The sequence below is a fragment of the Thamnophis elegans genome, chromosome 1 (assembly GCF_009769535.1).
Source record: "Thamnophis elegans isolate rThaEle1 chromosome 1, rThaEle1.pri, whole genome shotgun sequence".
In the NCBI taxonomy this organism is placed as follows: domain Eukaryota; kingdom Metazoa; phylum Chordata; class Lepidosauria; order Squamata; family Colubridae; genus Thamnophis; species Thamnophis elegans.
The window spans coordinates 31,817,270-31,830,137 of record NC_045541.1 but is presented as its reverse complement, the minus strand read 5'-3'; the positions used below and the strand labels follow the sequence as shown (position 1 = coordinate 31,830,137).

The 12,868-nt window shown below is 37.4% G+C and overlaps 1 protein-coding gene across 4 annotated transcripts in view; it reads left to right on the top strand.

Annotated features, from left to right (window-relative positions):
• Window positions 1-12,868, top strand: part of SLC4A10 (solute carrier family 4 member 10) — a 61,857-nt gene that overhangs the window by 33,554 nt on the left and 15,435 nt on the right. For all 4 annotated transcript variants that reach the window (XM_032231398.1, XM_032231381.1, XM_032231390.1 and 1 more), the window contains 7 exons: window positions 3,251-3,412; window positions 4,930-5,043; window positions 5,572-5,733; window positions 6,646-6,897; window positions 8,322-8,390; window positions 10,773-10,946; window positions 11,264-11,386. In XM_032231398.1, coding sequence (XP_032087289.1) covers window positions 3,251-3,412; window positions 4,930-5,043; window positions 5,572-5,733; window positions 6,646-6,897; window positions 8,322-8,390; window positions 10,773-10,946; window positions 11,264-11,386 — 1,056 coding nt within the window. The remainder of the gene's footprint in view (window positions 1-3,250; window positions 3,413-4,929; window positions 5,044-5,571; window positions 5,734-6,645; window positions 6,898-8,321; window positions 8,391-10,772; window positions 10,947-11,263; window positions 11,387-12,868) is intronic.

Genomic DNA, 12,868 nt, shown 5'->3' with positions numbered 1-12,868 from the left:
TCTTGTGACAAACCTGCCTATAATATGAGTACAGATCATGCTAAAGAAGAATAATCTTGATAATGAACCTAATGTAAATGTGTACTGCTATTGTTATTCATTTATTATTATTATATCTATATCATCATCCATCAGCGCAGAACTTCCAAATATTGGAAAATATTTCCAAGAAATTTCAACTGTTCAGATTCCACTAGTGCAGAATTGTGATACAATCTGATTTGTGTATCATATGGGAAGAATATCATATTCTTCTTTAGCTAAGAATAGCGTGAGTCCTACACAAGACATCACAAGAATATTGCAAAGGCTGCATGGTTGCAGCAGGAATATTTGTGCTTTAGGGCACTTTAGGAAACAGTGTGTGGCATATTATATGGTTATTGGATACCCTTTTGGTTGCAAAGAGCCACACTGAATATGTGGGATGAGGATATTGTTAAGGGCAGCAATAGGAGGATCTTGTCTTAAACCTGTATCGATGATCTGAGTTGCTTTCCACACATACCCCTGAAGTTTTTGGGCTAGGAAGGACTAAGTCATCCTAGATGACACAAAAGAGTATTTAAAGAAGATGCAGCCATGGGGTTATTAATTTCAAATATAAACCATATTTTTATATGAATACAATTATTTAGCCTCTTTTGTGGTTGAAAAATGCCAGGCTTGCAGGAGAAGCTAAAACAAATGGAAACAAAGGGACATTTTTTAAAAAATAAAATAAAATTCCAATCTGGTGTTCTCAGTGCTATAGTTTTTAAAACTGCAGGCTGGTTTAAGCAGCTGGGTTATGCAAATACTACAGCATCACATTTGTTAGTGTCTGTGAACCTGAAGGAAAATTTTGAATTATATATTTCCTTCTTCTCTGTTTTCTTTTAATATATTTAAACAATCAGAAGTGGTATCATTTTAATTGTTTCCTGGGTACTATATACAGATATTCTTATCAAATAATCTAGACTTTCCATTTGCAAAACAATCCACTTTCAAAATGTTCTCTCCTCCACTCCCTTCCCATTTAAAGAGGGGAAAACATCGTCTAGGCAAATTCCCAATAATCTGTCAGTTCAGCCATATAGACTACTGTATAGTGCAGATTGCTGACAGATCTCATTTAAATGGTCTTTTAAACATTTGCAGTGAACAAATGAGCATATTATGTGCTGAAGGGTTTGATATGGAAATATATTTTAAGGAAGATTCTGTACATGTTTGCCGAAAGTGTTTCTGCACATAGAAAAGCACCATGAAAAGCTTGGGAATAGCATGTGGAATGTGTGCCTTTCGGAATGAGCATTCAAATATTTGTCTGGACTATGTCAAGTTTTATTATAATATGGTTGTGTGGAGTGTATCTCCCCCTGGTGGCAAAAGAAAGTCCTCTCTAATGTAAAACTAGCAGAAACCATTTAAACATTTCTATGTTAATCTGATGTTTTCCATCAGACCAACTTCCAAGAAGTGGTGCTTTACAAACCAGTTACTTGACACTGATCTGGAGGGAATGGTTTTGAGCTTTTTAACTGTGTACTTCATCCAGCTTTTCCTGCCTTAAATTGGTTGTTAAAATTTAGTTAATTTCTTCTAAGACCTGCATTAGCAACATGCTAAATTAAAACAAAACAAAATGAACAAAAAACATTACTACCAACAATGTAAAATAGTGATTGCTAACAAACTGAGATGAAGTGCCAGGTTAGAATAGACCTCAGAACCTCCTAGTAACAACCCTCATGTAACTATAGTCATTAGCTGGTATGAAACATGATATCAACCAATTCTGGATCTCCCTTTGTTCCTCACTGTCTCCCAGTTACATTAAACCACAGTTAATCCATTATGGTTTTGAGTCAATTAGTTGTTCTGAAATTACTGTCCGAAGCTGATTTAATGTTTTGACTAGTTTTGTGTGTATTTTAATTGGAGCCAGGATATAAGGGCCAAAGAAGAGAGAAACAAAGGGAAAGCTAATAAGGAAAGATATAATTATGCCTCTAATTTCTGGCTGTTAAACTCAGCTTTAGGATTCCAGGAAGCAAGCATCCAAGCTAGTCCAAGCTGCTGGTTAAGAATTACTAAGAAAGCATCAGCAAATCTGAAAAGGACATGTGACCTCATGTAGCATCTAGCATGCTGCCATTAAAATCACTTTTTATTCTGGGCTCAGTACTGTGAAGGGTGAAAAGCAACCCCTTTCAGTGCTTGCAAGTCAGAATTAGCAAAGGGAAATGATGGTATTTAATCTGTGGGGTCCTTGCCGCTCTCGGAGGTTACTGTTTTTCTTGAAGACATTTCTTTACCAAACTCGGTAGCATCATCAGTACGCTGATGATTATGCACATTTTAATTTTCCTCCGGTGTTTCCAGACAGCAGGGATAAAAAGACGTAATACTTTTTCTAACTTCTTTAGCAGCCGAATTTTGTATGCTGCCAATTGCACTATCAGTACAAATCCAGAGCCAATTCTAGACTTCCAGACTAGAGTTTCTGTCCATAATATGCATATTTCTTTCAAACGTGTAAGGTATTGAAATATACAATGTAAATTATGTATGGGGTTTTAAAAAATGTCTACAATAGCCTTCAATGTAAGAAAGAGTATTACTGATCATGTAAAGTCCTGTCTTTCTTTATAACAGGGGTGGGGAATTATGTGTCAGAGTTTGTTGCAGAAATCGATCCAGAAAGCACACACAGATAGCTGATTCAGCAGGATTCATTAACGTCTTTATATACATAATAACACATGAGTGTTATTACAATACCAATAGTGGATTCTCCAATGTGGTAGCAGTTACAGGCAAAACACAGGCAAAGGAGAGATTGGTTTCCAGTTTCAATTCAGAGAACAGACTAGATTAGTTCTGTTACACAAAGAGAGCTACATAGGTAAGCCATGCCCAGGCTCTGAGCTGTCTGGCATGGCTCTCAGTCATCAAATAATTCCCATTGGCTGACCAGTTGCAATGCCCATATATTGGCTGATCTTGTTACCATGTTCTATTTCAGCCAGTCCCCAATGGCTGATCTATTGCTATGTTCTATTCCAGTTCATGAATATTCTGACACTATGCCCCTTTTATGACTTGCAGACCAACTCCCAGAATTCCTGAGCCAACTATGCTGATCTCAGGAATTCTGGGAGTTGAAGTCCACAAGTTATAAAGGGGCCATATTTCCCCACGTCTGGTTTATAGCATGCCATCAGTTAGCAGACAGAAACAGTGCCTTTACTTTCTCTGCTAGGAATGCCAGAATTGGAAAGGGATATTTGTTGGACGAGCCTGTGGCGAACATGAGCCTTATGTTCCAGATGTCCTCTTCTGGTCAGTCATCTTATTCTTTTCTACAGTCATACTGTCGTCCACACTGAAGCAGTTCAAGACTAGCCGATACTTCCCAACCAAGGTAATTTTTAAAAATCAAATCATGAAAGAAATATTGCAAGCACATGATGCAAGACACAGTTACCCCTAATTTAATTGTTTAATTGTATCATCTTGGTTCTGCAATGCAGGACAGCATTTTAAAGAAGTTTAATATATTCGGGGCATTGATATCTAAGAATAGCAATGGAGAGGAGAGAAAGTATGTTTCAACTTTTCTTCTTGTTCCAAACTGGGCAAGAATTAATTCTCAGCAAAATAAATAAATCAGAAATTTTAAATGTAAAGATAGTCTGTGACTTTGCAATGTCCCACCGTCATGCAATAACCCAGCTTTACCATTGTTGATCCAATGCTGTGGTCATTAAGCAAATCTGTTATTCACTACGACTAGGTTTTGCTGAAAACTAGAAGTAAATGTCAGTTTTCAGTGAAAATGTAAAACGTGGTTGTGTGAACATGACATGTTGCAAATGGCTTGAAATACAAGTCAGTTGTTAAGTACCCAAAATGCAGTTACATAACTGTAGAGAACTTCAAAACTGGTTGCAAGAACGCCTGGAGAGTCCATCCTAAGTCAAGAGCTATCTGTATGCCTTATGTGTCAGGTCCTCCTTAGGGATAACATCTTTTAATACAACAGGGCAGCTTTAGGCATATTTGCACCTGAAGCCAAAACTCAAATGCTTCTGCATCCTATGGTCTAGTGCTACCTTTGTGTGTGTGTGAGAGAGAGAAAGAGGGAGGGAGGGAGAGGGAGAGAGAGAGACATTTGTCTGTGTTGAATAATTGTCAAAGCAGCTGTACATTTTTCAGGTTCACAAAGAAGACTTTAAAAAACAACAAAACTGCTTCACAGGTAGTGTTGTGGCCCACCAGCGAAGCTGGTGGAAGACTCAGACAGTGAGGAGGTTGGGGAGGAACATGAGTCAGTTCTGGAGTCTGGAGAAGGCTCTGATGAGTGCTCTGCATTGGAGGCAGAGATGGGGCGGGTTCATCGGACAGTTATCAGCTGCCTTTGGAGTCAGAGATCAGTGGGGCAGAAGAACAGCTGGAGCCTGTTCCTGATGTGTGCATGCACAGAACTGCCAGGAGAAGGGAACAGTTAAGGAACAAAGACACAGGTTGATGGTGAATGACCCCTCCCATGGGGAATAAAGAGGAGCAAAAGGGGAGTGGAGTTTGCAGGAGACAATTAGTTTGCTGAATTGTGAAGATTTGTTCGTGACTCTCAGAGACTCCTTGCCAAATATTTTCTTGTACTGCATTGCGTTTGGAAGATATTGTTTGGCAGCTCTCCAAGCCTGATAAGGTCTGTGGTTGTAAATTCACCTTTGAAATACTGTTAGCTTAATAAAAAGGGGTTTTGTCGGGACAAGGACTCTGCTTTGTGATTTTGTGAAACCTCGGTCAGACAGGTAGCATTTACTCTGTAAGGTTGTTGAAATCATTAACAACCCACCTGGTAATTGCTTTTTCTTCCTGCTCATTTATGAAAACTCTTTGCATTCTCAATGATGATTGGCTTAATATTTACAGGTACGGTCTGTGATAAGTGACTTTGCCGTCTTTCTCACCATCCTATCTATGGTGATAGTTGACTATTTCCTTGGGATCCCATCACCAAAACTTCAGGTTCCAAATGTTTTTAAGGTAATTCCTCATCAAGTTATGATAGACCTCACAAAAACATGGCATTGGCTATGACCAATGCATCTTATAGCTATTTCATGCTGAACTTGATTGAAATATCAGGGATATGAATTTTGTATAACACATTTTTAATGGAGGAATTTAAGAATAAATTCAAAGGGTAAATGAAGTACAGATTGCTTTGCTTAACTAAGCTCAATAAGGACTTCCTTGTCCTGCTCCAATATCTATGTTAAATCCCTAAAGATCTTGCAATATTAACAGTGGAATCCTGTGTAGATTTTTTAATATGTTCCTTATCACTTACTCTTTTGTATTTTAAAAACAAGCACTATGGACAAATGAAATTTGCAAGGATTATTTTTTTTTAGTTCTAAACTATCACCAGAGCTATTATAATGGTCTGAATCTAATGTAAAACATTTTGAATTTATAACATGTCGCATATTTTGCCCCCTTTTTTAAAGGGCAAATGATGTTTTGATTTAATAAGTTTCAACCGTCTGAAATGTACTTGAATTCTTTTAGCCTACCAGGGATGATCGTGGCTGGATTGTCTCACCTTTGGGTCCGAATCCTTGGTGGACAGTCCTAGCTGCTCTAATTCCGGCTCTTCTTTGTACCATTCTGATATTTATGGACCAACAAATTACAGCTGTTATTATAAACAGGAAAGAACATAAGCTAAAGGTAAGAAAGTAACTCCACCGAAGTTATTTTAACCTTTTACTTTATGATTCCAGGCTCTCCGCATATTTTTTAATGCAAATTATCTTCTTGACAGCATTTAAAAATGGGTATTTGTATCTTTCACTACAGATTGTCAGTAGAGAGGGGAATATATTTCTTGATGCAACAGGGGGTTAATGCATGTCACAAACTGAGAGGTTTTTTTTTGTTAGCATGAATAGGCAAACCTGCTCCAGCATAGATGCTGTTCTATAAATATTGTCTGGTGGAAGATTTATACAACAGTTCTATACATCAGGTATGAAGATGTAATTTGAAACTGATTCCAACACAATTAGTGGACTCTGATGTCGTTTTGAATTGTGTTATAGATCAGAATATGAAGAAATAAATAACAGTGATCCTGTAAAACAATCTCGTCAAAGTTACTGTTTCCTGGATCATTTGGGTTACAATTTCTGTTGTCCATACCCTAATTTGGCTAATGTCTAGAGTATTGAAGGTTTTAATCTAAGATTATTAGATTAGGAGATATGGGAATAAAATAACACCCTTGAAATAGTACAATCTATCAAGCATTGGGCTGTGATTTCTCACCTGGATAATGAATGTATAGAAGGAACTAAAGATACATCTGATCTTGTGTATGAATGTGAATATTTCCCATCCGATGCCTTCTAGATGTATTGGACTACAGCTCTCGGAATCCTATCTAGGGCAGAAGGTATTAGATTGAGAAAAGTTGATACACTATAAGAGGGGGAAAAAACAGGAGAAACTTTAATACAATTTCACGTACTTTTCATTTATTGGCATATAAACATTTATTAAGTGCAACAGTTGATTCATATTCTAAGTAGATGTTGCCTCCTATCCTTCTAACTTTGTCTGTTGTCATCTCTATTTTAACAGAAAGGCTGTGGCTATCACTTGGACCTGCTGATGGTGGCCCTCATGCTTGGTGTGTGTTCAATCATGGGCCTGCCTTGGTTTGTGGCTGCCACTGTTCTGTCCATCTCTCACGTGAACAGCTTAAAGTTGGAATCCGAATGTTCAGCTCCAGGAGAGCAGCCCAAATTTCTTGGTATTCGCGAGCAACGGGTCACTGGGCTCATGATATTTATCCTGATGGGCTGCTCGGTTTTTTTAACCAGAGTGCTTAAAGTAAGTATACACTTCATAAAACCAAACTAAAAATGAATTGCACTTTACATACATCTGATGTCAATTTGGAAGACATGGGTCCTGTAAACAAATGATACTTTCGCTATGCACTTTTTTGTCCATTTCACAATAAAGCATATGTTTTGGATTTGGAAGTCCATGGGTTCAAATGTTGGGTATCTCTATTTTAAACAAAGGATTTTAGGTTGCAAAATATTAGAAAGGTAGGTGGATGAGATCCTGGAGAATTATTGTCCATCCAGATAGACCTGACCTTCATAGACTAAATATTTGACTGGAAAGACTGGATATGATACTGGTATCATATCTTTACAATCTAATTCAATATGAGTAATACTCATTCAGTAATAATTTGAATAATTCTAGTAATGGTTAACTCAAGCTCCCTGTGCCATGTAGAATCTTTGACATTTCAATAATGAAGTAATAAATTGGCATTTCATTTAATAAATTCACAAAGAAGATATGGCCAAATTCAGAGGATTGTTAAGATAAGGTCTTTTTTCTCTTCTAACAGCTGACCAGCAGCTCATTTTTAAGAAATCTATTCTATTTGAGTCAAGAGACCTTGCTGGGCATGATAGAATTTCAAGAGAAACTTTTCCTTCTGTGAAGAAAGCTGAATTTGAAGCAGGGTGAAAGTCAAAGATTTTGAAAAAAACATTTTACGTATTATGTATATGGCTGGACTCTCATAATCTTTTTACTGTGGTTTATTGAACAAGTTTGGGAACAAAAGTTTGATAACAAGTATGGGAACAATGTTCCCACAACATTGTCAAATGATTTACTAAGACTGTATTACTAGTCTTCTCCTCATCCTTCCTAGTACCTATCTCTTCCCACTTATGAATATAACCATGTTGCTGTTGAATGTTTACAATTTATATTGTTTTATTTCTTTCCTAATATGATTTGATTGCTTCTAGTAACGTATGTTGTATCTTATGATTCTTGATGTATTCTATTTTATTTTTCTTCATGTACACTGAGAGCATTTGCACCAAAGACAAATTCCTTGTGTGTCCAATCACACTTGGCCAATAAAGAATTCTATTCTATTCTATTCTATTCTATTCTATTCTATTTTATTCTATTCAAGTTATGATGACCCGTTAAAGCCATAAATTGTAACCCACAATTTCTGAGTTCACTCATTAAGTTAAGTTTAAAAAAAAACACCAATACAGCATAGCTCTGCATGTGAACCCTGCAGGCCAATGTTACAGCAATGAAGCATCATCCATGGAGGTGGACAGTGTCACCTTCAGTCTGCTCTTATGTGAGATGTTGATGGAAAAATACAGTATGAATAAATAAATTGCTAGGTTCTTCATTTTTTCATGCTGCCTGTCACTACCAATTTACTGAGACGATATACATTTTCCTTCTACTCTTTGCAGTTTATTCCCATGCCAGTACTTTATGGTGTATTTCTTTACATGGGTGCCTCTTCTCTCAAAGGAATTCAGGTAAGTGGAGGATGTGAAATATTTATGTTCCTGTCTCTTTTGTTGCCGTGGTCAACACAGCCAAGTTATTATTGCTTGCTATGCATTATTAAATTGGACACAAATGTGAAAAAGTACAACCTACATAAAAAGAGGTGGCTAAACTTCAGCATTGGTAGCAAAACTCTGAATCATATCTCTAGACTGCCAGAATTGTAGCTTGCATCTGACATATTACTGGGCCTATGATCCTGTTTCCTTTCCCACCACTTCTTGCCATGAGTTTCCTGCTTGGGAAACTTAAAGACACAATAGCTAGTAAAGACATATAAGATCATTTCAGATCAGTGGTGGATTCCGGATCCCGTTCTAACCGGTACAGTTGGAATGGGCCCGGCATCACCCACATGGATGCTCCCGGCGTGTGCATGGATCGTACTTGCCTGCGATGCTTCTGCAAACCTCCGCGACACTCCAGCTGCTCAGCGGAGCATCGCGCAGAACCGTATGTGCCATGCATGTGCACGGAAGCACCAAAGGCTTAAACGACAGGTAAGGAGCTCGGATGGGCGGGTGGGCTCTCCGGAGCACCGTACTGGAACGGTACCCAGTGCTCTGGGCAGGCTCCAATACACCCGTACCGGAGCGTGCTGCCTGCAACCCACCACTGTTTCAGATGTATTAACAAATAGTACCTTTAATCCAACATGAGATGTTGGGTTGGCACAATTCCCTGTTTATTGGATTCCTTCAGAGAGGCCAAGAGTCCTTTTGCTTGTTATTAATGCTAATATAGTAAGTGGGGTCAAAGGAAAGACATGATGGAAAATCCTTGTTAGGTACCATATTTTTCGGACTATAAGATGCACTGGACTATAAGACGCACCTAAATTTAGAGGAGGAAAACAAGAAAAAATAGTTTTTGGCCTCAACGCATTGCATTTTTGCCCTCCCTGGCCCCCAGAAGCATTGTGCTCTGCATGGCCCATTTTCACCAAAAATGGGCCCGTTTTCACCAAAAAAACACAGACAATTTGTGTCCTGCAGAGTGCACCTGGGGGCATGAGAGGGGAAAAAACTTGACGTATGGAGGGCTTGGGAGACCAAAAATGAGCCCCCCCTTTTTTTTGAAAAATGGGCCTGTTTTTGGTGAAAATGGGCCATGCTGAGCACTGCAGAGTACTTCTGGGAGGGTGAAAATGCAATGCACGGAGGACTTGGGAGCCCCAAACCACCTGTATTTTTTGTATAAGAGGCACCTAAATTTTCATCTAGTTTTAGGGGGGGGAAGGTGCGTTTTATACTCCGAAAAATATGGTAGTTCAAATGGAGACTATTTATTTGTAAGTGAAAAGACAAGATCTATATATTGACAACAAAAAATACCACCAAATGTATAAAAAGAAATTTCAGTAAAAAATAGATTTACTACAGTATGATTTCAACAAATCCCATTATATATCGTTCTGATATATTTTTACTATAAGTGTGTGTGTTTGTGTATATGTGTATACATGAGGAGAAAACAGGTTTGAAACTGGCTACTTCCTCTCCTTCAGGTGAATCAGTCAATTTTCAATAGTGGGCGAAAAAAAATTCTCTCTGCTCCATCCCTGAGTTCCAGAAATGGCTAGAATGGCTGCTGCCAAATTATTTTGCTACATTTGTTTGCATTCATGGATTTCAAACAGTTTTCTCCAACTTAAAGACTTTGGATATGTTAGATTTGAACTTTCCATTATCCCCAGTGAAGAGTCAAAGACGATGCTAGCTGGAGAATGATGGTAGTTTAATTTAAACACCTCTGGGAGGAAAGAGTTGGAGGACGGTTGTGTTATATATTTATTTGTTATTTAAAATTTCATGTGCATATTGAAAGAATGGAATTTAGATGCAAATCACAAGCAATAGCAATAGCACTTAGACTTATATACTGCTTCATAATGCTTTAGAGCATTCTGAGTCGTTTACAGAGTCAGCATATTGGCCCCACCAATCTGGATCCTCATTTTACCCACCTTGGAAAGATGGAAGGCTGATCCAACCTTGAGCCAGTGAGAATCGAACTGCTGGCAGTCGGCAGAATTAGCCTGCAATACTGCATTCTAACTATTGTGCCACCATGGCTCAAGGTGGATTATTTCTGAATTATTTCAACCTCACTCTGGATCTGCTAAATAACTTCTCACATATACTGGCAATTCTAAACACTTTTCTGAATTAGATTAATTCAGAAGATTAATTCAGAAATCGGGAATCATAAGCATGCAAATTCATAAGCAGAGGCAGACAATGGACAAGCCTTTGTTAAAGTGGTTGCCTTATTCTCCTAAACATTTCATTTGAAGTTCTCTAAAATAATGTCTTTTTCTAAATATAAACAATTAGTTTGTTCTTTGTTAGCTTTTTGACAGAATCAAGTTATTCTGGATGCCTGCCAAACACCAGCCAGATTTCATCTACCTAAGGCATGTTCCCCTTCGAAAAGTCCATCTCTTCACAGTCATCCAGCTGACCTGTCTTGTGTTACTATGGGTTATTAAAGTTTCAAGGGCTGCCATTGTATTTCCGATGATGGTATGGATCCATTATTTCTGAATTCGTATAAAAGTCAGTGTTGTCTTTAAAGGACAGTAGTTATGTTGAGCATGGATGTGATTATTACTAAATTCTTTTTCATAATGAAAGGATAACATTTCTCTTACAGATCACACCCACTTCATCCTATAATTCAGATAAATTACTTACATGCATGTAGCAGTAATTATTGGCGTTGCTTGAGGGAATTTTGCAAATAATTTTAGAACTGTAGACTTTGATTTTTTCCCTTCTAAGAATAAATATGTCATCTGTGCCTGTCAATAATCTTACCATAGTATAAATATTTGGATTAGGTCTTGGCATTGGTGTTCGTCAGAAAACTCATGGACTTCTTTTTCACCAAACGTGAGCTAAGCTGGCTGGATGATTTGATGCCAGAGAGCAAGAAAAAAAAACTTGAAGATGCTGAAAAAGAGGTATGCTTACGGGCTCTTTCTTTTGACTTTCTCTCTTTGTTCCTTCTCCAATATTATTAATTAAGCTTATTAAAATTCTGTTTTGAAAACAGCAATCTAACAGGTGGCTCTGCAGATAAAGGTGGCCAATTTACCAAGAGTGGATTTGTATGTCTTTTCTTTTTTTTTTACATAAGTATAAACCAAGATTTTTGGCTTGGTTGATAGGGCCTACATTGGTACATTTTTCATGCAGACAGGAAGTGTATTTCCACATGGAGTAGCCAAAGCTCTGTTTTAAATATGAAGTGCTACATGAAATAATTACAATTCACCCAAAGTTAAGTTATTCCTAGGAATCGTTAAGGTACCGCTGATTTGTCTATGCTTCTCTGAAATAGTACAGGTTTGGGAATAAGAAATAGAAAAGTCAGTATGAGTTAGAATGACCAGATGTTGGTTGCAAAAATCCCTATGATTTCTTGCTTATTCTAACTCTTTGCTGCCATCTACTGCTCATCCAGATTTCCACAGCTCAGAAGAGGGAGACCTAATATAAACATGTATCAATAGGTAGCAATTTTCCTGCTTTCAGATTTCTTTTACCCAACTTTTCTGTGGAGAAATAATTGAATCATGCACCCAAGCCCGACAGAAGTGATATGTTCTGTCTCCTACAATGGGAAGTGTCAAATGTAGACAAGATATTTTCTTTGGATTGTCCAGGGATGCATTTGTTTTGGTCTGATTTGTATGTTGCACTTTTCTTTTTAGAAATATGAATGGTGGCAAAAAGGAAAACAGAAATAAGTATTTTTTTTCTTTTCAATTGCTATATTTTCCAAGCCCCTATTTTTATATGTTATGGTATTACTAAATATTTGAGGCTATTATTAAACCTGCTCAGCTGTCAAAATCCTGGGAAGCTGTGAAGCTTAGAAATGACAAAATTAACTAGAAGTAAAAAAATTTGACATGGAGCCTCTGGAATTTAATTGGAAAAACACCATTATGCTGGCTTTAAAAATAGAAGTCTGTTCCCCCTACAGATAGAAATGAAGTTGACAAGATGTTTTTAAAAGTCTGATTTGACTGGATCAAGATATTCATTTTGTGGCTTGATCTTCAATATAACAGTAAATTTCCATCAATAGTAACCATTAAACATCAAGATGGAAAACAATATTTATTCTCAGCCACTTATTATGTCATGGATTAATGTGATATTCCTGATTTAAATTAAATTTGATGCTGACATACATCCAAAAAAGGAAATCCTGTTATCTCAACAGCTCCTCATCATAATGAATGGGCGGTTACCGTATTTTTCAGAGTATAAGACGCACTGAAGTATAAGATGCACCAAGGTTTTGAAGAGGCAAATTTTAAAAAAAGTAGGTAGGTAGATAGAGGGATAGAGAGGGAGAGAAAGAAAGAGAAATACAGTAGGTAGGTAGGTAGGTAGGTAGGTAGAGTAGGTAGGTAGATAGAGGGATAGAGTGA